Here is a 26,654-nt window from a genome sequence, read left to right on the forward strand (position 1 = left end):
TCTGCGCGGTCCTCCACTAGACCGGCCCGACGGATTCCCCGCTCTCCGCTCCGCCACCGCCCCCCACCCCGGCCACCCTCCCCGGGCGATGGAAGAAGCACCTGGAGGGAAAAGGACAGCTTGTCCTTTGGGTGATCTTAATAAAGCCTTGTGCCAATACTGCGCTAGGGTCTGGGCGCTTCCCAAATTCCATCCTCGTAAATGCTCACAGAGCTTTAGGAAGGAGATAGGAACTTTCCCATTTTACGGAGTAGGAAACGGAGGCTTTAGAAGTTAATAAATTTACCTTACATTACCCTGACAGGTTTCAACTTTGTCAGCTGCACAATGTACCAAATTAACTGACTTTCCCATTTCACAGGACTACTGAGAATATTAACTGAACCAGTTGTGAGACATCCAAATTTCTTCAAAGATATTATTACAAAAAGCCAAGCAGAATCATATTTATACTAAAGATTAGAGTGAAAAATCAGAGTGGGTTCTGCTTAGGCAGGCAGGATAGAAGACTAGATTCTCCAAGAAACCCTTCCACTCAATGGGGAAGTAAGAGCCTCCAAGAACCACCCCTACCCCAAAAGGAACAAACCATGGTAAGAACCAGTGCTGGGATCCTTAGACTCTAAGCAGGAGACCTGAGGCTGAGGGCATACGGAAAGTCTCCGCAGACACTGATTTGGGACCGACATGAGAAGAGCCAAACCTGTGCCTTCCTCGTCAAGCCAAGGCTGCGGAAGAGCACTAAGGAGTTCCCAAGTCTCTTGTGCTCTGAGCAATGGAAACACACTTTAGAGGATGTATCCTCAATACACACTCCATAGGACTCAAACAAATTCAATTTTAAAAAACAATTTAAACAATTTTTTAAAAAATCACCAAGCACCGGAGGCCCACACGTAAGGACAGCCAGCAGAACTAATACCCAAGACATTTAGACCCCCCCAAGGACATCAGATACTGGAATTGTCTGACACAGGATACAGGAAAGCTCTTTTTGAAATTTTTAAAGAAAAAACAATATCCTAGAGATTACTTACCAGTTACAAAGAGGATATACTACGCATTGGAGAAATCTGGCAGATAACACCTTAACCAAGTACTCAAAGTTAATTTCACCAATAGTTCAAACTGACATCACACATTAGGCGATGCTCTGAGGACATAACATCACCATTATTGTATTCCTGCCAAAAATGCATAACTAGAATTTAATCATGAGGAAACAGTCAGACAAGCCCAAATTAAAGGATATTCTACAAAACAATTGACCTGTACACTTCAAAAATGTCAATGTCATGAAAGACAAGGAAAGATGAGGAATGTTTCAGATTAAATGAGACTGAGGAGATTTGACATCAAAACTCCTGGACTGGGACTTCCCTGGTGGTCCAGTGGTAAAGAATCCGCCTTCCAATTTGAGGGGACGCCGGTTCGATCCCTGGTCAGGGAACTAAGATCCCATGTGCCGTGGGGCAACTAAGCCTGCGTGCCACAACTACTGAGCTTGTGCGCCTCAACTAGAGAGAAGCCCGCGAGCCACAAACTACAGAGCCTACACGCCCTGGAGCCCACGCCACAACTAGAGAAGAGAAAACCTGCATGCCACAACTAGAAACAAGCCCGCGCACCACTACGAAGAGCCCACACCGCAACTAAGACCCGACGCAGCCAAAAATAAATAACATAAATAAATAAACAATAAATAAATCTTTAAAAAAAACAAACTCCTGTATTGGAAAAAAATTTTATTACAAGATATATTATTGAGACAATTGGAAATGAGTATGCACAACATGGTAGATTTAAAAAGAGGAGAGTGGAAGTGAAGCTATGCCAGTTCTGAGCCCAGCCTTTTAAAGGCAGTTTCTGCTTCCACTTTCACTCTCTCCCATGTGACAAAGCAGTCATAGACCAGCCCAGATTTAAAGGGAGGGGCAATATAGCCCCATTTCTCAGTGAGAGGACTGTCAAAGAATTTGAGGCTATTTTTAATCTACCATGCTGTACATACTCATTTCCAATTGTCTCAATAATATACCTCAAAACAACTTTTTTCCAATCTAAGACCACATATAAAGAAATCTCCTGGGGCTTCCCTGGTGGCGCAGTGGTTGAGAATCTGCCTGCCAATGCAGGGGACACGGGTTCGAGCCCTGGTCTGGGAAGATCCCACATGCCGCGGAGCAGCTAGGCCCGTGAGCCACAACTACTGAGCCTGCGCGTCTGGAGCCTGTGCTCCGCAACAAGAGAGGCCGCGACAGTGAGAGGCCCGCGCACCGCAATGAGGAGTGGCCCCTGCTCGCCGCAACTAGAGAAAGCCCACGCACAGAAACGAAGACCCAACACAGCCAAAAATAAATAGGTAAATAAATAAATAACTCTATCTTAAAAAAAAAGAAATCTCCTTAGTCTCTGTTATGGGCTGAATTGAATCTCCTCCAAGTTCAGATGTTGAAGCTCTAACTCTCAGTACCTCAGAACATGACTATATTTGGAAATTGGGCCTTCAAAGAGGTCATTAAGTTAAAATAGGGTTTTTATGGTAGGCCATAATCCAACATGACCAGTGTCTTTATAAAGAAGAGGAGATTAGGACAGAGACAACACAGACTGGGGATGACCATGCGAGAACACAGGGAGAAGGTGGCAATCCGCAAGCCAAAGAGAGAATCTTCAGAAGAAACCAACCTGTCAACACCTTCATCTTGGACTTCCAGCCTCCAGAATTGTGAGAAAATACATTTCAGTTGTTTAATCCACCCAGTCTGTGGTATTTGTTATGGCAGCTCAAGCTAACTAAAACAGTCTCCATTAATCTGAAATCGTTTCTCATCTATCCTTTTCTTTCATGACATTGACATTTTTGAAGTTTACAGACCAGTTGTTTTGTAGAATATTCCTTAATTTGGGCTTATCTGATTGTTTCCTCATGATTGGATTCAAATTGTGCATTTTTGGCAGAAATATGATAAAGATGATATTATGTCCTCAAACATCGCCTTATGTGTGATACCTATTTTTATTATTGATGATCTCTGGAATCACTTTTTATTGGAACCTTGAGCCACCATGTAAGTAGCCCAACTACCCTGATGCTACCATGCTATGAGGAAGCCCACACTGGCCATGTGAAGAAGCCAACAACCACTCAGATTCACCTCCAGCTGAGGCATAGACATCATAAAGCAGAGATAAGCCCTCCCCACTGTGCCATATCTGAATTCCTGACCCACAGACTCATGAGATATAATAGTACTACATTGTTGTTTTCAGCCTCTAAATTTTGGGGTCATTTGTTAGATAGCAATAGATAATCAAAGCTGACCATATATTATATGATAATATTCTGTCAATGTTAAATTCCTTGCATGTGATCCTTGTATTGTGGTTACATAGGAGAGTGACTTTATTCTTTTTTAAATTTATTTTATTGAAGTATAGTTGATTTACAATGTGTTAATTTCTGCTGTACAGCAAAGTGATTGTTATACATATATATATACATTCTTTTTCATATTCTTTCCATTATGGTTTATCACAGGGTATTGAATATAGTTCCCTGTGCTACACAGTAGGACCTGTTGTTTATCCATCCTATATATAATAGCTTGCATTTGCTAATTCTGAACTCCCAATCCATCACTCCCCTACCCCCCTCCCCCTTGGCAACGACAAATCTGTTCTCTATGTCTGTGAGTCTCTTTCTGTTTCATAGATAAGTTCATTTGTGTCATGTTTTTGATTCCACATATAAGTGATATCATATGGTATTTGTCCTTCTTTGAGATAAACAAAATGGATTAAGCTCTAGCTGGACTAGTCAGGAAAAAGAAAAAAGACTCAAATTCTCAATATCAGGAATTAGGGAGGTGACATCACCACACATACTATAGGTATTAAAAGGATAAAAATAGATTTTTATGAATAACTTTATGCCAATAAATTTCACAACTTAGATAAAATGGACAAATCCCTTGAAAGACATAAATGACCACAGCTCCCACAGGAAGAAATAGATGAACTAAACACCTCTTTATCTATTAAAGAAATTGAAACTGTACTTAAAAGCCTTCCCACATAGACATCTCAAGGCCCAGATAGCTAGTAAATTATAGAATTATAGAATTCACTAGCTAGAAGAAATAATATTAATTCTACACAAGATTAGAAATAATACACAAATTCTACACAAATTAGTATTTGTACTAATACCAATTTTACACAAAGAAGAAATAATACTAATTCTACACAAGATTGTCCAAAAATTTGAAGAGCAGGGAATACTTCTCAACTCATTTCATGAGGCCAACATTACCCTCATATCAAACCCAGACAAAAATATTACAACAAATGAAACAACAGATGAATATCTCAAACATACATAGAAGCAAAAATTCTAAACAAAATTTTAGCATATTGAATCCAACAGTATGAAAAGGATAATGCAACATGACCAAGAGGGGCGAGTTTATCCCAAGAATGCAGGGTTGCTTTGTGTTAAAAAATCAAACAGTAATTCACCATATTAGCAAACCAAAGGAGAAAAACCACATAATAATCTCAATAGATGCAAAAACTGCACTTGACAAAATCCCATAGCCATTACTGACAAAAAATTCTTAGCAAACTAGGAATATGAAGGAACATCCTCAACCTGATAAAAGACATTTACAAAAATCTACAGCTAGCAACATGTTCAATGATGGAAGACAATGCTTTCTCACTAAAATCAGGAACAAGACAGGGATATCTTCTGTCACTACTTATATTCAACGTTGTATGTAGATACAAAAACCCTAAACATAATTTTTTTTTTTAATTATTCTCTACTTATTTATTTATTTATTTGGCTGTGTTGGGTCTTCGTTTCTGTGCGAGGGCTTCCTCTAGCTGCGGCAAGCGGGGGCCACTCTTCATCGCGGTGCACGGGCCTCTCACTATCGTGGCCTCTCTTGTTGCGGAGCACGGGCTCCAGATGTGTAGGCTCAGTAGTTGTGGCTCACGGGCCTAGTTGCTCCGCGGCATGTGGGATCTTCCCAGACCAGGGCTCGAACCCGTGTCCCCTGCATTAGCAGGCAGATTCTCAACCACTGCGCCACCAGGGAAGCCCCCCTAAACATAATTTTAACAGTCAAATTCAACAACATATAGAAAGGATACTACATCATAACCGAATGGGATTCACAAATCAATCAACGTAATTCATTCAATCAATGTAATTCAAATATCACTGTAATTCATCATATGAGCAAACTAAAAAGAAAAATCAGATGAAATAGTATTTCTAAAAAAGTAATAAAATGAATCCAGATTGGAAAGAAGAAAAGAACTGTCTTTTTTCGTAGATGCCATGATTGTTTCTATAAAAATTCCAATGGAACATACAAAAATGCTACAAAAACTAATGAGTTTAGTGAGTTTGCAAGAAAAAGATGAATATTCAAAAATGAATTTCTGTATATTAGCAATGAACAGTTGGAACTTGAAATATTAAAATACCACTTATAATAGCATAAAAAATATGAAAAACTTAGGGGCTAAATGTGACAAAAGATGTAAAAGGTCTTATACTGAAAATAACAAAGCATTGTTGAGAGAAATTCAAGAGACCTAAATGAATAGAGATATATACTTTGCTTATGGGTCAGAAGACTCAATATTGTCAAGATGTCATTTCTCCCCAAATTGATCTGTACAGTCAATGCCTTTCCAATCAAAATCCCAGCAGATTGTTTTCCTTCAGAAGTTGAACAGCTAATTCTAGAAATCACATGAAAATGCAAAGGACCTAGGACTCTGAAAAACAATTTTGAAAAAGAACAATTACAAACTCTAAGTAAAACCAAAAAAAGAAAGTTTTTAAAAAGAGAGCATGGGGGACTTCCCTCGTGGTCCAGTGGTTAAGAATCTGCCTTCTAGTGCAGGGGACGCGAGTTTGATCCCTGGTGGGGGAACTAAGATCCCACATGGCTAGAGGCAGCTAAGCCCGCACGCTCTAGAGCCCGCCCACCACAACTAGAGAAAACCCCGGTGCACCGCAATGAGGAGCCCACGCACCGCAACAAAGGATCCGGCAAGCCGCAACGAAGATCCCGCGGGCCGCAACTAAGAGCCGATGCAGCCAAGTAAATGAATAAATAAATGAATATTTTTTTAAAATAAAATTAAAAAATGGAGCATTAAATATGATATGAATTGAGCAAGTTATGTAGTATAAGAAAGAAGAATCTACTTGGCCTTGATGCTTGTTTCATTCTCCTTTGAATTGCTCAGATTTGGTGCTATTGAATGTTAATCTTCTGAGCCAACGACTCAAAATTCTATAGTAAATTATATTTGCATAAGCACAGAGTAACTTACTGATTTCAATTTTTAAACTAAATCAACAGATAAAATACAGAAAAATTAATAATACTTATAGAACAAAATGAAAATGCTATAAACCCTAACATTGTAAATGTAAAGGTAGAGAAGATAGAAATTGAGAGGTACAGAGAGAGATTGGGTGGAAGTGAGGGGAAGGGGAGAGGTGAAGAGTAATATGAGGGTGCTATTTCTCTCTTGCTACCTAATAGGGAATCAAGAGTCACTACCTATTCTTAATGGAGCAAGAATTCAAAGGTTAATCATGGTATTTAAATTTATAACGATAACCAAAAGATACATGGGAAATAATATCATTAACAGAGCACATGAAGGGGAAAAGAAATGGAGAGATAGTTTCAATGAACTAGATTTATTATCATTCATAGCTTGGGGGTTAACAGACCTTGGATAAAGTATATAAATTAAGAAATAGTGATATAAGCATAGAGTTTATAATTATAGCGCTAACCATCAAAAGAATTAAAAACAAATTCTTAAAGGTGGTTACCTTTCGGTGGTGAGACATGGGGGTGGGGGAGAGGTTTAAGGAATGAAGCAAGAAACTTTTTTCTTTTTCCATTGAATACCATTCCATACCTTTTGAATTTTTTAACCAAGTGCCTATATTACTTTTATCATAGACAGTTCTTATACAATTTTATCATTTTAGTTTTGTTTAATTTTAGGTTTAAGGCACATGAGGAAATTATAATGTACCTATTTTTAAAGTTTTATGGTCTGATCACTTATGTTTTCCAGATAAACCTAAGACACTTCACAGCCTGTCTCCACACGGTCTGATTTAAAAAAAAAACAAAAAACAAAAACAAAAACAGAAAAACTCTAACCCACATCCAAAAATAACAGAAAAGCAAGTTAAATCTTTACTGCAGTGTCATGAAAACATCAAAGGGGTCTCCACTCACAATACATTATAAAACCTTTTCAAATCTTCTTTCCCTGCCCCTCTCTCAATGTCTCACATCATATGGTAACTGCTCCCAAATCTCTCTCCTCTTCAAACTTCAAGAAAACACCTCCCACACTGACTCTAGTCTTCTTTACTCCCCTTTCTTTCTGGGCCTATTCTAAGTCTCTACTCGTTCAAATAGAAATCAACCTTCCCCTGATGTTCATTTCATCTTTTACCACAAGGGTCTTTCTTCTTAGTCGGGAGAAACTGGCATTATTATGATGCTATTTCTAAAAGAAAACCAAATTCTAATTTCCCCAAAATCTACCCCAAACAAATATTTGAGACATATCCTGCTGGAATTTAGTTACAAGCTATAAGTTTCTCTACTGTAAGCATCTTAAAGATAGAAGTGGAGTTTTATTCATCTTTGTATTTGAGGAGCCAACAGCATGCTTCACACAGAGTAATGCTTCACACCAAATGCACATTTTACTGTTGAATTATAATTTGGAATAGCTTTTATGGGAAAGTATAGGGAAAAGAAGAGGAAGAAAGCTAATGTTTACTGAGTATCTACTATGGGACAGGCACTATACCTTCATGGTGGTGATATATATTTCTACTTTCTCTTCTGGATCAGTAATTCTCAAACAGAAGCAAGAAAAGCAGATGTGGAGGAGAACATGTGGGTTGTTGCTTTTTTTTTTTTGAAGGTTTTTTTGTTGGTTTTTTTTTTTTTTAATTGAAGTATACTTGGTTTACAATATTGTGTTAGTTTCAGGTATACAGCAAAGTGATTTGGTTATACATGTGTATATATGTATATACCTATATAAGTACATGTAATTTGAAATGAACCTCCATGTGAGACTATTATTCCCCACTGTGTGTGCAAGCACACACATAATAAAACATTCTCGTAACTCTGACTCATATAAACGAAGACACTTTTACAAATACTGATGTGTCCAAAATACCATTTGACCTTTAAGTGTCGAGGGTAGGGGAGGAAGATTATGAACCATTGATGGAAACTCTGTGTGTATGTGTGCTGTATGTGTATCTATAATGCATACACACTCACAAATGCCCACTAGAGGGCAAACCCACATCTCAGACGTTAACGGTAACTGGGATGCCCTTTGTGGGCATTTTAATAATTCAAGCCAAATTCCTCTAAGGCTAAGGTATGATATACAGTTTAAGGCATATGCAAATTAACTTTGTGATAATGTTCTTACAAATAATTCCCAGGGAGAGAGGCTAAACTTACAGCTCCACAGTTTCTAGAATCTATTGTGACTTATTTTTCGTGCAAAATATAGTATTAGTGCAGATAAATTCCCTTAATAGACCATCTGATTTCATATTTCGGCTTCAGAATGAACTAGTTGCGGGACTAAAGCAAGTGACAAGGCCAGGATTTGACCCCAAGTAGTTCAACTTCAGAAACTAGGCATCAACCAGGATGCATCTCCACCTCTCAGTAAGGTGAGAGAGTAGGCAAGGAGGGATGCTGGTGCCCTTCCCCCTAGTTTGCCGCCTCCCTCTGTCCCTGTCCTGACCCCCATATCTCTGCCAGGCTTGGCTGACACCGCCTTGCTCCAAGTTCTTTAAAGAACTTCCCACTGCAGGATCAACTCCGGACTGGCACAAGCCAGCCACGCCACCAATCTCTCCCACACCCAACCATGCTGATGCTTTCCACTCCCTGCACAAGTCCTGGTCTCACACACGTCTGTGTCCCTAGAAATGCTGTCCTTGTTTTTCTGAAAATCCTCTCCCCTCTTATCTGCAGGAGAAATTGTCACTCTTCAAGCCTCCACCAGAGTCACCTCCTCTAGGATATCCCCTCGACTCAGCCAGGCAATCAGTCACTCCGACTTCAGGGCTCCCATTGTGACATCTATCTCCTGATATTGCAGTTGCCAGTGTGCTTGGCTCTCTTGCCACTAGGGTGAGGGCTCCCGAGGGCATGGATGGAGTCTTTTCTGCTTTGTGTCCTCAGCACCAAACCCAGTATCTGGCATGTAGAGAACGCTCAGGAAATTTGACTGGCTGAATAAATGAGTAAATGCTGAGTGTAAATAGACTTTGCAGACTCTTGAAAATTCCAGCCTTCAGGAAGGTAATTCCTTCCTGGATCCCTTGCAGAGGTGTGAGAAGGGATGGAAGAGCAAGGAGCAGGAGCCAGAGTGGCCCACTCAAGAGGCCACAGCGCCATCACAGAGGCCCCACAGAGCTTCCTTTCTCTGGTACCCCAAACATGCTTCAAAACATTAAGGTATGTGGGAAGGAGCCTGCCCCCCACCTCCGCCAGTCTCCCATATCCCACCCATCCTCTACAATCAGGTGAAACCCTGTATACTTCTGTAACTCTTCTCCTTGACCTCCATTGGAGCTCCTTGCTGAAGTGAGCATTCTCTGTATAAAAGTGCTTAACATTAGTGCAAGCTAAAGATACAGATATTTCCACCAAGAGACTTCTGAGTTTACTTAGACTCTTACCAATCTGATCATTAGAGTAACAATTTCCAACGCAGGACTGGGGGCTAGCTCTGCTTGTTTACTATGCTGGCTACATTAGTTTACTAGGGCTGCTGTAACAAAGTACCACAAATTGGGTGGCTTCCACAACAGAAATTTATTATCTCACAGTCCTGGAGGCTAGAAGTCAAGATAAAGGTGTTGGCAGGGTTGGTTTCTTCTATGGGCTGTGAAGAAGAACCTGTTCCATGCCTCTCCCCTAGCTTCTGGTGGTTTCCTGCCAATACTTGGCATTCCTTGGCATTCCTTGGCATGTAGAATCATCACTCCAATCTCTGCCTTTATCTTCACATGGCATTTGTCCTGTGTGCATGAATGTGTTCAAATTTCCCCCTTTTCTAAGAACACCTTTTGTATTGGGTGAGGAACCCATTCTACTCCAGTTTGATCACATCTTAATTCATTACATCACAACCACCCTCTTTCCAAAGGAAGTTCACATTCTGAGGTACTGGAGTTAAAACTTCAACATGTGAATTTGGTGGGGGACACAATTCATCTTATAACCTTGGCCGTATTTTCTAAAGCAAAAATCAGTACACATCCTTTGGCATGTTGTTTGACAATGGGGCAGAATATTTGAAATCAGGACTGTCTGGGAAATGTAGGGGTTTAGGGAGGATATTTTAAGAGTAAATCCAGGCACGTGCATGTTAATCTGAAAGGTTTTAACACACCACAAGGTAGATATCCAACTGAAGAAGTTCTTCTAAATAGATAGAATTAGAGCAGAAACCTGCAGCTGCTTTAAATAATCAGTTCCCACGAAATCTGTGAGGACTTCCCATGAAATTAAATTAATGTGTGATAAGCAGATGATAGATAGATATACAGACACACAGTCTTAAAGCACACCAGTAAATGATATTTGTGTACATCTGACTAGGTTCTTTCAGGATCCGCATGCAGAATTAAATACTTGTGTACTGAGGATTGAAAAAAGCAGAATGTTCCCTGAAATAGATGTAAGATTTTTCAAGTATAATCCTTTTTACAAACTGGTACCATTTTCCCACCACTGCCAACCCCCATGACCTTGAAAACATATCCAAAAGGTATAATGAAAAACAATACGAATATATTGTCCAACTTCCAAATGTTTACAATTTGGGGGATACAATTCTATACTGAGGTAACTTATATCTGTAAGCTCTCATAATTCCTGTCCTCAAACTAATTTCTGCATATTGTGCTTTCAAGATAGGAGTAAAAACAGGTCTGGGGACACCAGAGATGTAAGAAAAGTCGGAGCCACAATCAGAACTGCTTCCCAAATTGCCCATAAAAGGCAATATATCTTCAGTGTTTGTTAGAAAACTGTTTAACAAGAGGCAATCTTACCTTTTCTGAAAATGTTTCCTGGTTCTAAACACTTAAATGTAAAGTAAATCATCTCAAACCGTGTTGGAACTGGGTAAGATATAAATAAATAAATGAAAATAAAATAAAGTCTTATAAATGTGTTTTATATGGGAAATGGGACCAGGATGGGGAAATGGGAAAAATAATCCCAAGGAACTGGACCATGATGGAGGAAACAGAAATATTGCTCAGTGAGAAGATAGTAAAAATCACTCTCTACAATGGAATATTACTCAGTCATAAAAAAGAATGAAATAATGCCATCTGTAGCAACATAGATGGACCTAGAGATTACCATACTAAGTGAAGTAAGCCAGACAGAGAAAGACAAATATCATATGATATCGCTTCTATGTGGAATCTAAAAAAAAAAAAAGGTAAAATGAACTTATTTACAAAACAGAAAGGAGATTCACAAGCATAAAAAAACAAACTTATGGTTAACAAAGAGGCAAGCAGGGGAGGGATAAATTAGGACGTTGGGATTAACCTACACAGACTACTATATATAAAATAGATAACCAACAAGGACCTACTATATGACACAGGGAGCTATACTCGTTATTTTGTAATAACCTATATGGGAAAAGTATCTGAATCACTTTGCTGTACACCTGAAACTAACACAACATTGTAAATCAACTATATTTCAATTTAAAAAAAAATCACTCTCCTTTGTGTATTGAGCACTGGCCTAAATACAGGCCAAGTGCTAGGCTATTTCCTTATCTTATTTAATCCTCACAACAACCCTACAAGGTAGTTATTATGACCTTGATTTATCGGGTGGAGGAACTAAGGCTCAAAGAGGTTAAGAAATTTGTGCAACCCAGCTCAGCCCCAGACCACAGGCCATGCACCCGGAGCTGGTGAGGGGCCTATGGGGCATCTGAAGCTTCTACCCTGCGCCTCTAGGGCATCCTCATCCAGAGAGGACGGAGTAGGAACACCGGGCATGTTGAGGAAGGCTGGAATGTATGAGGAGGAGAGTGCAGAGGTAGATCACAGGGCATGGAGGCCTAAAAACAACTGTGTACTGGGAAAACAATTTTGTTCAAGAGGGCTATTTATAGGGATGTTTTTCCTCAGTACTCCCTTCCCCCATCTCCTCCCTTTTGTGTTAAAAGGCTCCTGGCAGATTGGTAAAGGGTTACAGGCAATGCACAGGAAACTCTGGAACACAATGAGCGGGGTGGAGACAGATCCCCACCCGCCTAAGAAAATCACTCGTTTCGGTATTCAGAGACCCTGGGGGAGACAGATGGAGCTGGAACCACCATCTCTGCTCCTTTTATCTGCGGGCCAGAAAGTAGGCAACGTTCCCAAAGGGGTGCAGAACAGAGTAAAGTGGGAAGCAGAGGCAAAATAAGAGGCAACAGAACAAAACAAAACAAACAAGACACTAAGATAAATGAAATCAGCCAGATAGCTAAGTTATCCCCTATCCCAAGGACTCCTGAATTCTATGAGGAATCTAGTTTTTTCTTCCCAGAGTCTCTGTTCAGATTAGGAACTCCCAAGATACAGAGCAGGGAGTGAGAGAAGTGATCCCAAGCCCAGCTGCTGAGAGGGACCCCATAACCTATTGCTAGGTCCTCAGGACAGACCCAGCCAGGCCTCCAGGGGCTGCCGGTTCCAGCAACGCCCCACACCCCCCAACCCAGACATCTTTCCCTCTGGGCCACCGAACAGACACCTCCACCCAAAGGGATCCAAATTCAGACTTAGAAACAAAGGCCACTACTATATATAAAATAGATAATCAACAAGGACCTACTGTGTAGCACAGGGAACTCTACTCAATACCCTGTAGTAACCTAAATGGGAAAAGAAGTTGAAAAAGAACAGATATATGTATAAATGAATCACTTTGCTATACACCTGAAACTAACACAACATTGTAAATCAACTCTCTATTCTCCAATATAAAATAAAATTTTAAAAAGAACTAAAAAAAAAAAAAAAAAAAAAAAGACCCTGCCCAGATTCCCATGTCGGTATAATAGTGACTCTACCCAGGGCACTTGGCTCTCCCCCTGGCCTTGTGAAGTCTCTGCTCTGCATGTGACTCTAGGAAGGAAGTTTCCCACTGCTGTTTGGCTGAGTCCAGCGCCCACGTGGAGTGGGACAAGAGGGTCTTGTGCTGCCTGGTTTGTTCATCGTTTCTGAAACACTGAAGATTCATTTAGTGCTACACTGTGCATTATGGGTCAAACGTGGCTACGGTTTTTAAAACACTCTGCAGGACGCAAAAGATCTCCAAACCTCTTGTTTTTGAGCAACATTCAATGCAAAGAAATTAGAATGTAACTAAAATATTGGAAGGGGAAAACTTATTTCTCAAATAATTTCAAATACTGTGCAGGTGTCTCATCTAATCTCTAGTCCTAACCTCTCAACTTCTACCCAGTCCTGCATTTTACACTATCACAGGACTTTTCCTCCTGAAAGCTCTGACATGGCCCTTGACAGGTATGTTTTATCTTTCTCCAAAAAATAGTGTTTACCCTTACCAGCCCCCAATCCGATAAACTTGGAGTCATCTTGGACTCTACCCCCTCCTACATCTCGTCTTTTAAATAAAAGTCTGAGGTTCTGAATTAGCGGGTAGGGGCACTGATCAATGCAATTTTATTATAAAAAGTTAGTAAGACTTTCTTTTTTGAAACCAAGTCTTTTTCTTTCTCATTATTCCCTCACCTTCTGCCCTTTCTACTCCAAAATGCCTAGTTGATGGGGAAGCAACTGAATCACATTCTCAGCTAAGGAACTGAGGCTGTAAAGCTGTGTTTCCCAATGATTTTCATTTATTTATTTATTTTTTGCCCTGAGCAATACAGTTTTGCAACTCTAGGAACTGAAAGGGAACTAAAATACACAATGCTTCAGAAACAAAGAGAGAGACAGAGTGAGAATATCATTTATAATAATAACTATGTCTGTCTTTCACCTTTTAAGCTGGGAGTGGGACCATTTAAAGCCTTCTTCCTTCTTCGTTATCACCACACCTGCTTGTTCTTAGAAGCCCATTTAGAAGCAAAACTGGCTTTCATGGTTGCAGAGGTGGTGGAGCAATGGGAGGTCAGCTGCCATGTTTCAGGATGTACAGCCTGCAGACTAAAGGTTATTCCTGCTTCTAGGATGGGGAGACTGATTCTGGTTCTCGTTCCTTCTCTCCCATCGAGTTGACCTCTCCTCCACTTTGTTTTGTTTGATTAGAGATTGGTAATGTGGACCTCCCTCAACCCCACTAAGGATGCTTATCCAATCTCATTTGGACACTTAGAAGCAACAATTTGCATTATAACCTACACTGGGAACCCATAGCACAGGGTAATGCAATAATGAGTTTGGGATACATCACTTTCTAGAAGCCCTTTTGCTCTGGCCATCCTCATCCTCTACTGGCTTCAAACCCTCAGAATAGTGGTGGCTGGGCTCAGAAGGGGCACAAGACCTCTATCATGGAAGAACCTCATCCAATATATCAGTCTGCTAGGGCTGCCATAACAAAATACCATAGAGAAGGTGGCTTAAATAACAGAATCACAGTTCTGGAGGCTGGAAGTCCAAGATCAAGGTGTCAGCAGGTTTGATTTCTCCTGAGGCCTCTCTCCTTGCCTTGCAGATGGCCACCTTCTCACTGTGTCTTCACATGGCCTTTTCTCTGTGGTACACATCCCTGGTGTCTCTCTGTGTCCTAATCTCTTCTTACAAGGACACCAGTCAGATTGAATTACGGCCAAATCTAATAGCCTCGTTTTAACTTAATCACATCTTTAAAGGCCCTATCTCCAAATACAGTCAGATTCTGAGGGATTGGGGATTGGAGCTTCAACATATGAACATGGAGGGGGGCACAATTCAGCCCATCACACCCAGCAATCAGTGACAACATTAGCATCTTTATTTTTTTTTAAACAGAGAACTATTGTTTTGTTTGTTTGTTTTTATTTTTATTTTTAATTTTGGCTGCATTGGGTCTTCGTTGCTGCACGCGGGCTTTCTCTAGTTGTGGCGAGTGGGGGCTACTCTTCGTTGTGGTGCGTGGCTTCTCATTGCGGTGACTTCTCTTGTTGCAGAGCACCGGCTCTAGGTGCGTGGGCTTCAGTAGTTGTGGCACGTAGGCTCAGTAGTTGTGGCACACAGACTTAGTTGCTCCGCGGCATGAGGGATCTTCCCAGATCAGGGCTCGAAGCCATGTCCCCTGCATTGGCAGGCGGATTCTTAACCACTGCGCCACCAGGGAAGTCCCAACACGAGCATCTTTAAACTGGAAAGGGGGAGAAGAAAGGGGGAGAGAAAATGTACGTAGCAGAAGGATGTACCCCAGAACAAAGAATTCAGCACAGTCCATGAACAAGGAGTTATATGAATATTTAATTGGCTGGGCACGAGGAGAGGAGGGAGAACTCTAAAACTGCTGATTTCTAACTCTGCTTTGTGGGCCCACTGGGTAAAAGAAAAGACTAAATCACAGGTGACATTAAAATCTCCCAATACTGAGTGGGGGGTGAGGGAGGGATGGATTGGGAGTTGGAGTTAGCAGATGCAAACTGTTACATAAAGCATGGATAAATAACAAGGTCATGTATAACAACTGTATAGCACAGGGAACTATATTCAATATCCTATGAGAAGGCTATTCTTATCCATAATAGAGAAGAATATAAAAAAGAATGAAAAAAAAAAGAATGTATATATATATACAAACTGAATCATTTTGCTGTACAGCAGAAATTAACACAACATCATAAATCAACTATGCTTCAATTAAAAAAAAAATCTCCCAATATTCACTCTTGGTCTTCTGCATCTGTTTATTTACAGCAGAGAAGATTGCTACCAACATTGGTGAGTGAAAGAAGCAGATGGCACATTTTGATAAGCATCAGTCTTAACCAATTGCAGATAAGATAAATCATAGGCAAGGACAGAACTCTTCTGTGGGAGTTCCATGTGAGCTAAGTGCTTTTTGCACCATGATACTCTGCTACAGGCATAATTTATATTATCACCAGATAGCTTAATTAGTCCTCCTGTTTAACATTCCTACACTATTTCCATGTAAACTGCTTCCTGGGAAATCCTCAGCCCTGCGAAAAAACCCCTTGGAACCCAAATCTGACTTCCTTCCACAGACCCAGAGGAAGGTACACATCTTAGAGTAAGCAAAGAGAAAAAGAAAAATGGAAAGAGAAAGAAAAATAGAAGGAGAGTGGCCAGAACAAGGGCTAGATTTAAATTCGGCAATTATCACAGGGCTTACTCAGCAATGAGAGGGGGCAGGGAGCAAACCGGGAGAGGGCGACCTTCCAGCTCCCTGGGTCAGGCTGTCACCGTGTAGCTTCATTATCCAGCTTGATAAATTGTGAGTTCTTCCCACCATAAGGTGTAGATAGTTGAGAGCTATCAGGTAGAGACAAAGAACCACCATGTACACATTTCAAATAAAGTTTGTTCAGTCGGTCCAGACGTAATGGACACCTTGTCCATTGTTCAGTATTACCTCAACTCTGAGCCCTAAACAACCTGAAACCAGCTTATCATGCAGCAGGGGCTGAAAGGTCTCAGGCTGTTCCAGAATGAAAATTCTGTGATTGCGGTGTCACTTTGGGGAATCCCTAGTAAGGCATAGAAGAATCTTTGGGCTGAGTCAGTCATTAGCTTTATGGTTCATCTAGGCAGCCCTGTTTCGTGACAACCTACACCTGCTGGGTTTGATGGTGCTTAAGGGGATCTGGTACATAGCTAATGTTATAAAGTGAAGTGTTTTGAGAATTACTTGTAAATTACTGTTTATTTAACTGGTGAACTTTATTGTCAGAAAGACCATATTTAATAAAAAATTTATATAATTAAAAATTAATTAATACTTGAATAAGGTCTGCTGATTAGTTAATATTATTGTATTGATATAAATTTCCTAACTTTGATAATTGTGTCCTGGTTATATAAGACATTAATATTTGGGAAAGCTGGATGAAGGGTATATGGGAATTCTTTGACTATTTTCTTGTAAAAATTTTTATAAGCTGAAATTACTTCAACATAAAAAGTTAAAAGAATGTTTTTAAAGCTTTAGAAGGTAATTCACAGGGCTTGACAACTTATCCATAATTTGTGCTTAGGGGCCTGGACCCAGGAAAAGAGCAACCCTTTAGCCTCTCTCCTTTGCTGCCAAAATGATGAAATGCACTGTAGGACAAATATGAAAGTCTTTGGTACAGTAAACTCCTAAATAAATATTAATAGTAATAATTATAGTCTCACGTGGAGATGCTTCTCTGTAAATAAAGGAACAAGTCATTATACTAAATACCCTACCAAATATTCTCCAAGTAGCTTAGAAATTGCTGTCGTGGGAGTAGGAAACAGGGAGTCATTGACAGGTTCTGAGCAAAGCAGGCAAACAACAACAGCAATACTTCAGGAAGACTCAACAGGCCTTTAGTGCACAGGATGAAGTGGGAAGAGACCGGACTCAGCAAACCCCACTAGGAGTTATTCTAATAATTTAGGAGTGAATGGTCCTCACTGAATGGGACTGGACGGAAGAAGCCCAGAGGAGAGGCATTTTGAAGGACTCATCCGTTTGGGCGGGACTAGACTGGAGGTGGCGGTGGAGAGAAATGAGTCAGTGGTTACTTGAAGATGTCTTGCCAAGATGACTGGGGCAATGCTGGTGTCACCGAGAGACCGATGGAAAATAGAAGGAAGGAGATACCATACACAGAGCTTGGGCCGCAAACTCCAGTGGGTAAGATGGGCACTGGGGGCTTCAAAACTGGAGGGCTCACTCTCTAAAGAAGGTGGTGCCGCCATGTGGGCTGCTACAACTTGGCATCAGCGGTCCTTGCCATGAGGAAATGCCCTTTCGCTGTGACCAGATCTTCCATTTTTTCAAGAGAAGCCAGAAATCCAGATCTCCTATGCGGAAAAATGTTAACTCTTTAATGTTGGCAATTAATTTTTAAAAATTTTAAAGCATCGCATGTACTAAACCAAACACATCTGTGAGCCAGATTTGGCAGGCACGCTATCAATTGTAAGCTCTGACAAAGAGAGAAGGTCAAGGGTCAAAGTTCATAAACTGTCTTGGTGATACATAGGGAGATGAGAGACTGTAAAGGGATTCAGTGACTAAAATACTATACCTAAAGCTTTTTCCAGCCTTCTGAGCTATATGACTGTCCCTACCCTTCAGGCATTATATGGATTTGAATTTACCCAGGAAGTTTAATCTAATCCTAAAATGGTTAAATAACAAGAATTTGAGTGCTTATTGTGTTCTGAGTACACAGAAGTCAAAGAATTTCAAATTAACTGGAGAAGAAAAAACATGCCCTCCTGAAAACTTGAGACAAATTATGAAATAACCTGGGAAACTGCTTTCTCCACATCTGGTCAGAATATCAGAGTCACCTTAAATCTGAGACTTCCCCCCCAAATCACTTCCATTTAGCAAACTGCAATAACGCCTGTGTGTGCGTTTGTGTGTGTGTGTGTGTGTGTGTGTGTGTGTGTGTGCGCGCGCGCGCGCTTGAATCTCTAACCAGAACTCTGATTTCCTGAGCAGTGGTTACAAAGCGGCAGCCTCCATCCCTCCCTCAGCTTGGGAGGGGACTTGGCTGGGTTGGGGGTACCTGGGCGCCGGAAAGGAGGATGGAAGGTTGGGAGTGGCCGGCTGAAAACCGCTCCCCGTCAGGTTTCTCCGCTGGAATCCCTGTCTTTGTTTCTGTCATTACTGTTTAAGTGTCTGTGTAGGAGCAGACAGGCACCGAAATAGAAAGTGTCAAAGAGATGATGACAATGACGATAAAAACAAGGCAGGCCACTTTTTTTCAGTCCCACCTAACCCCCTCCACGCTTTCTGCCAGCGCGCCTCCTCCTGCTGTCTTCAAAGAGCCGTCGGTGGGGCAGGAAGCGGGCGGCTAGGGCTGCGGGTGCTCCTAGGAGAGCGGCGATTTCCTCCCGAGCTGCCCAGTTATCTCCAGAGTCGCAGAGCAGCTCTCCGAAGAGCGCGTTCTCTCCCCCACCCCGTCCTCCTCAACCCACCCACCTACTTCCTCCGGCTCCATACACACACCAGCACGGAGCTGCCAAAAATTTCCACCCTCCACCCCCCTCCCTAGCTAACTTCCTTCCAGCATTTCCTGAGCTGGATGATCCTAGGATTTGTAAGACAGGAAAAAAAGGAAGGCGTGAGGGCGGGCGAGAGAGACAGGATGCTTGTTTTTCGTTCTACCAAAGCCGTCTGAAGGCAGGACAGCGCGCGCCGGGCAGAGGACCTACGGCAGCCCCCAGGCTGTCTCCGCGCCCCTGGCCGCCGCCGGCTTCCCCGCGCTCTCGGCCACTCCCGGGCTTCTAGAAGACGGACCGGAGAGCTCGCCGTCCCTCCGAAGCGGAGGAGAACACCCGAAGACACCGCGGGAGCCCGTGAAAGTCCCTGGGACTCCAAGTGAGGAAGTGACACTCCCAGCGCGCCGGCCCGCCGCTGCCAGCTCCGCACGGCCTGCGGCACCGCGGCCCTGGAGGAGAGCGCCGTGGATTTCAGGCTCCGCGCCCGCGCCGGGCTCCGCGCCCCGCGGGCTCCATGCGCGCTGCCCCGGGCCCAGGCTCTTCCCCACGCCCATGCGGCCCCCCAGCGCCGCGCCGCAACCACTGATCTAACCTCCCCCGGAGACCATCGCAGGCGCGGTGCCAAGCAGCGGGGAGGAGGAGACGGAGGGACAACCTCTTTGGGACTAACTCATGAAGAACAAGGGTGCCAAGCAGAAGCTGAAACGAAAGGGAGCCGCCAGCGCCTTTGGCTGTGACCTGACGGAGTATCTGGAAAGCTCAGGACAGGATGGTAAAGTGCCTTCGCCCCCCTCCCCCCCCACGCCCCACCCCGCTTCTTTTTGTTTGAGAGAGAGAGAGGGACTCTCGTAGGGCGTGTTGCCTTCAATTCCCAAGTTAATGTATTCCAGGCCTGAGCGCTCACGGTGCTTTTTTTTTTTGTTAAACATACATGATTCTTAAGGTGCGTTACGCTGCCACCCCGACGTGCAGAGGTTGTATCAGCCCTTCCGTTTGTGTCACCCAAGCCATTAATGGGCGGTGCTGCTACACGTTTAGCCGGCCACCTCTGGGGCTTGGGGGTGGGGGGCTTGAGAGGTCCTGTTCCCAAACTTTGGATGTCGGAGGGGAGGGAGGAGGGCTGGATCTGTGGTGTGGTGTTCAGTGGGATTCTCTGGGTACGTAATTATGACTGCCTTAGGTGTCCCTCCCGGGCTCTCCGATTTCATCCGCTCACATCTTTTTTTATTAATGTGCTGGAAGGCGGGGGTGCGGTGGATCCTGGCCGGGGGAGTGGTTGCACAAACATTTTCTGAATTTCTGAACTGATGCCAAATATATAGTAGCTCCCTCCCTCCCCTTCCCAACCCCTCAGACCCTCTACCTCCTCTTGGTTTTCAGATTAGCGTTTGGTGTGTCTGACAAGAAGAGTGTTGTAAAAAGGTCAGAGGGCCTTGATTTTAAAATAGTTTAGGGTATGTACATGAAAAGGAGAGACTCTGTTTTCAAGGTCGGATTGGAAAAAAAAGGGGAATCCTCCAGCGTAGAGACAACTTATTAAACATTTGTTGGGGGGGAAGGGCGAAAGAAAACAATCTAGAATACAGTAACAGCATTTGAAGTGAGAAGTTTTTAATCAAAGGAAAGTTGAGGAAATTGAGCGTTAAATGACGGCTTTTGTTAAGGTTGACTGGCCCTGCACTTACCCGTGACAAAAAGGCCTTGTCTTCAGAAATTTCAGTGAGGGAGAAAGAAGTCCACTATATGGGCCTTGTGTTTATACATAGATAGATACAACAAAGGGGGGAAACTGAAGGGCTAACTGCAGAATAACTCTGCCTCCAGGAAAATAATCTCAAAAACTATTTGATTAGGTCATATCAAATGTGCATCTCAAAAACAGAGCAGTGCCTTTGTTTCTATTTCATTTTTTTAAGGACTTAGCACCACCTAGTAATTTGCAGTGGTGTGCTATTCCTGTGGTGTCCTTGGGTTCAGGGGCTGCCATGTCATTAGGACAGATGGCTTAGTATTTTACAGCTTGGGGGACCACAGGTTTCAAAACTGCCTCTTTTGAAACTGGGACACAACGGAGTCAATTCATGTAATCCTCTCCAACAATCCGGAGAGGTAGATTTGAAATAACATCCTTGGGTTGAGTTTTTTTGAGTGTGAGAGAACTCCAACTATGCATCTTAATCACTACCCTCAGAAGTTCAGAGTGAAATGTTTTCCTCCACCTGTTTTTGCAGGGGGCCTTCAGGTTCATGTCTATGTTCACTTACGAATGCTTGTGGATACCACCTCCCACCAAGTGGGTGCTCTTCTGGGCCTTCGCTCCAAAGCTGAGGGTTGCATGGAGGTGCTCATCAGTCCTGACTCATTCTTACAATGTCACAGATCCTAGGATGAGCAAGGAATCCCAGGGTTCTGTGAAGACTCCTCAAAGGCAGCTTTAAACAGTTCCTCTTTCACCTGATTTATATTTTGGGTTTTTATATATGTTTCGTTCAGGAAAAAAAAAAAGAAAAGGGGCTACTCTTAAAGAAAAAAAAATGGAAACCAGTACCCCGTGCTTCCTGCCCTGGGGAGAAGGGAGGGAAGCCCGGAGAGGTAAAGTGACCGGCCTAAGGTCATACAGTCAATCATGAAGGACGCAGAGGGCTCTGGCCCACTAGGCTCCTCTCCCCTCCCCTCCCTGGCATCCTTTATCTAGGCCAACATTCTCCTCTAATGATTTTTTTTCCTGTTAATTGAAAGCAGACAGCCCTGCCCCAGGATCAGCAAACTTTCAAGACTGACATACCTGAATAAAGTTCCTTTGAAACAGGAGGAAATTGACCCACTTAATGATCCATACACCATTATTGTGCCACATAGGAATTAGGCAGGCATAATAAGCAGCTTATATAAATGAGAATAATTAGGATTTCTTTTTTCCCACATCTAAAACTAGTTAAGCAGCTGTCTCTTATTTTTCTTTTAGTGTAGCATCAATAAATAGAGTCAGTGCTAATGTTTTCTCTAAAACAATGTGTCCTCCTCATGGACTTTCTGAAACACATATTGGTTAATAGACAAGGCCTGGACTCTGCCCCCAGGGAGGAAAAGCTGACCTGGGCAGTGCCCCTTTGCCCACCACCTTGGAAGTTCAGCCCAGAATCCTAAGGGTGACAAGTCAGCATGGTAGCTAGGATCTAGAAGGCTGGGGAGGGCCTCACAAGACTGACATCACAGTTACTCAACTTTGGAGGTCAAGGATAGAATGAGACAGAAAAATGGATTCAGGTCTGGGAACCCAAGGGCAGAAGGAAAGAACAGAGATGTGGGGAATCCAAGAGAACCCATGTGTTTGGGGAGGGAGGGAAATCCCTGAGCTGGGGTGCAAGGCAAAGCTGGTGACAATTAGCTGTGCTCAGACCACCTGAACATGAGGAATTTATACCCCTGGATTGAGCACAGAGGAAAAATGTCATCCACTGCTGCCAACTGCTGTAACCCAGTCCTGCTACCTTCAACTGGACAAATCTAATGAGGCAGGGTGACAAATAGGTGTTTAGCTTAGAGCAGACGTTGCTCGGGGCCAGTGTTGTCCTTAATCTTTAGGAAGCTGATGAAAAACAGAAACCTTTCCTTAGAAACACACACACACACACACACACACACACACAAATCGTGTATACAGTTTCTTCAGGCATCCACACAGATGCCATGTTCAGGCCCTGCTGTTGGTCATCCCAAGCTGCACATAGGGTTGATACGAATGGCCAATTTCCCCCTTTTTCTTCTTTGGCCACTTTTCTCCAGGCTGGTGAGATCACCCAAGAATGGCATGAAGTTGCTCCTGGCCAACTTGGCCAGCGTTTCTTTCCCTTCCCCTCCAGCACGGTGGCTTCTGCCCCAACCCCTAGCTCTCCCCTGGGAACCGGAGAACTTTCTCTTCCTGTCTGGAATAGAGGGAGAAGATCATCCCTTCCTCACTCCTGATGCTGAAAATAGTATAGCTTTCTTTTTCTTCCTTTTGACCACTGAATACGAAGACCCCTGCTTGCAGCTATGTGATGAAAACCACCTCATTGTGTCACCTGCAGTTGGGAGGCTGTGGATGAAGCCCTGTGAGGCCAGAGTGCATCCATGAGCATTTCCTACCTCTCCCCTCTGAATCAAGTGCTCTGGGTCTTCCCACAGTGCTTGGAAATGCTGGGGCCAGGACTCAAGGGACCAGTAAGAGGACATTACAGGAAAGCTATCTTCTGCCTCCGTGCTGGTCCCACTCTAAGGGCTGAGGACTTCCTCACCCTTCCCAACAATCTCTGCCATTTGACTCACTCCCTGGTAAAAAGGGATAATTGTCGATGCAGTGGTTTGCCATGATGGTAGCGCAATAGAATCACTTGGGGAGCATGAAAAAATGTTGATGTCCAGGCCCACTCTCAGAACAATTAAATCAGAATCTCTTGGTGCCCAGGCATGGGTATGTTTTAAAAGCTTCCTAGATGATTCTGGTATGCAAGAAGAGTTGAGAACCACTGCTTATAGCATAGGGGCTTACAGATCATTTTCTCCCTGGATAAGCAGCCTTGACTATTCAGAATGTACCCTCTGAACGTTTGATAAGAACCTTATTCCTGAAGGTTTTTTTCTAGTTCTCATCAGGTTGAAAAGAAAAAATATATATGTATTTGAATTGAGGGATTACAAAAGGTTCATAACGAATAAACACCCATTACAAAATATAATTTTAAGCTTGATGAGAGTAAGATGGCCCCAGCATTTCAAAGAGCAAGGATAAGGCAATGGGAACTTTGAGGCGTAGCTATTCTACATTTCTGAAGCTAAGTCATTCTCTCACTTTGTTTATTCACTTATTTAACGAACCGGTATAAGGCGCTGTGGAGGTACGGTGGGAGAGAAAGAAACAGGCACTCCAGACTCAAGAAATTTACAGTCTAAGGGATGTGAACAAACTTTCAGAAACCAATGGCTCAATTAAGCTTTGAAGTTAGCTGTCATGACTGAAGGAGAAAATGCAAAAGCTTTTATCTTCAATTAAATAGACAAAAAATCCAAACATAAACAGAAGCAAAGTGTTAGCAAGGAAGGTGAATATTTTTCTGTTCAAGAGAAGATTTAACATTGAATGGAGACCCAGGGCAGGGGTATTCTCTTTGGGTTAGTGGTCTCCTTCCCAGCGTCTTGCCTGGCACATCGTTATCACACCTTTCCTAGCTAATTCTTCATCCTTTGGGTCTCAGCTGCTTCTGGAAACCTTCCCTGAATCCTCCCAAGTCAGGTGCCCCCTGCTGGGGGCTCCCATTAGAAGTTCTGGAAGCCTACAGCCTGGGGTGGAATCCTAACTTTGCCTGTTCCCAGCTGAGTGACCCTGGAGCAAGTTACTTACCCCCTCTGGGTCTCACTTTCCTCATTTGTGAATTGAGGATAAGAGGACTGGTGTGAAGAGAAATGAGTTACTATGGGCAAAGCACTTAGCAGAGGGCATGTGTAATGTAAGCTCTAAATGTAGCTGTTATCATCATAACACCCTGGACTTGCCCTAGCATAACCACATACTATCCATGACTGAATGCACGAGGGCTCCGATGAAGCGAGTAAATGATATGGTCAGATGGGTTAATTAAGCACCAAGAGAGACAGGAAGCAGATTAGTTGTCCCATTGAATGGAGAGTTCACGGAGGGATTTCCCAGAGCCGCTGGGGAGTGGACCATCAGTATACAGAGGTGGGAGAGCAAAATGTCAACCTGAAACTAAAGGGCCCTCAGAAAGGTCTGAGAAAGGTACCCAGCCACTCCCGGACCTGCAGGGAACTGAAAGAGAAGTCAGGTCCTGGAGGTGGAGTTTGTGCAGACAGAGCGGCCACCTCATGGGCTTGAGTTCAGAGGGGCATCCCCGAATCTGGGCTCCCACAGTGAAACAGGAAGAACTAAAAGAGGAGAATTAAGGCTTTTAAACCTGGAGCAAACTGACTGATAGCATGAAGCCAAACTGTAACTGACTCTCTATGGTCTGGATATGGCAAGCAACCCACCCAGAGGATGGAAACGGCCATTCCACCTACCCACATCCCTCCCTCCTGCCCAGTCTCCAGACCTCTGCCAAGAGCCCCTTGACCACAGGCATAGCCTCGCCCTTCTTCCACCCCTACCACCCCCACTGGCAGCTGCCCAGATGCCTTCCAGCCGCTGGAGGCCCAGGCCTTGGGACTGCTAAGGTAGCCCTCGGCCCTCTTGCCCTAGACCTGCCCTAGAGCCCAGTGGACCATCTGCTGGGGCAGAGAGAAACAAGTTGGAACTGGGAGCACATTTTCCCGTAGATGATGCTGTAAGTGGTGGATAAGCTCCCCAATGCCTTTAGAGCTGTAGTTTTGGATACATTCTTTTTATTTCCCCCCTTAATCCATTAGGCATCTGTGGGCTAGCCTGGAAACCTTTTCCTGTGGGAGTGGGGATGAGGGGAGAACACATTCTAAATTCCAGAAGCTGACTGACCAAGGCAGTTCTGAAGCACCTGCTAGGGACCGATTGCTCCTGGGACTCACCTGCCTGCAGAAAGTTTCCTGGGATTTTGTGGCTGAGGGTAGAAGAGGAGGACAGGGCTGAGAGGTCCAGGACTCAGTCTGGGGATAAGAAGTGCCCCCCAACTCCTCTTCCATTAGATATTGTAGCTAAAATTTTCTGGACCAAAGTAGTGATAGACCCTCTGGTTGGGACTATCCAGTGCTTATTTCCTCCAGAACAGGCTAGTCAGTGTGAGCTGTCGGGCACCTTCCCCCCTCCCCCCTCCCCCCCCCCCACAACCCACACTTTCTGGGTCTCAGGACTCCACTTTCCTCGGTCTGGTTCCTTCACCCCAGTCTTGAGGCCCAGGAACATGGCGCTACTAGCTCTTTTGGCTTTCTATTTTGTTTTCTTTTTCACTCATTGCTTGCCCTGTATTGAAGCCAAGGTGGCATTTTCCCACTTGTCACACTTCAGATTAATTTTCTTTTTGCTTACAGGTGCATTCCCACCTGATTTTCTGTTTCTCTCTATGCCCCAACACAAATGTCACCCTTCAGTTTCATAGGTTTTGATGTTCCTCCCTCAAAGGACTGTCCTCGAGTCCTGATTGAGGTGGAGCCACAGCCTGATGGAACTTTAGGCGTCTAGATAGCAGCCCCCCACCGTCCCGCTAATCTTCCCCCCAGTATGCAATTTTAGGTAAGCCTTAAAATAAGGAACCCCTGAGAAAGCATGCTGACTTCAACTCCGAAGAGACAGATACTGGTGCTAGATTTTTTTAAGAGCAGCTTTTGATAGAGAAAGCTGAGAACATTAGGCTGCTAAAGGAAGGGGGAGGAGGGGGGGGTGTCTTGGAAGGAGAGAAGGGACCCAGAAATGAAA

At 43.3% G+C, this 26,654-nt stretch overlaps 1 protein-coding gene and 1 long non-coding RNA gene across 3 annotated transcripts in view; one reads left to right on the forward strand and one right to left on the reverse strand.

Annotated features, from left to right (window-relative positions):
- Positions 1 to 7,183: 7,183 nt before the first annotated feature.
- On the reverse strand, positions 7,184 to 19,029 carry LOC309630066. Its single transcript, XR_014245401.1, has 3 exons — positions 18,838 to 19,029; positions 16,461 to 16,600; positions 7,184 to 15,464 (listed from the first exon to the last, which is right to left on the reverse strand). It is a non-coding gene; the product is annotated as an uncharacterized lncRNA (long non-coding RNA).
- The window catches only part of ARHGAP31 (Rho GTPase activating protein 31), a 115,084-nt gene continuing 105,026 nt past the window's right edge, over positions 16,597 to 26,654 (forward strand). Inside the window, exon 1 of one of the 2 annotated variants that reach the window (XM_082394613.1) lies at positions 16,597 to 17,951. In XM_082394613.1, coding sequence (XP_082250739.1) covers positions 17,846 to 17,951 — 106 coding nt within the window. In that variant the 5' untranslated portion in view covers positions 16,597 to 17,845. Of the gene's footprint in view, positions 17,952 to 19,330; positions 20,046 to 26,654 lie in introns of those variants that run through there. The other variant, XM_082394614.1, reaches the window with a different exon arrangement.

This window comes from Balaenoptera borealis, assembly GCF_965194805.1.
Source record: "Balaenoptera borealis genome assembly, chromosome: 5".
Lineage (NCBI taxonomy): Eukaryota > Metazoa > Chordata > Mammalia > Artiodactyla > Balaenopteridae > Balaenoptera > Balaenoptera borealis.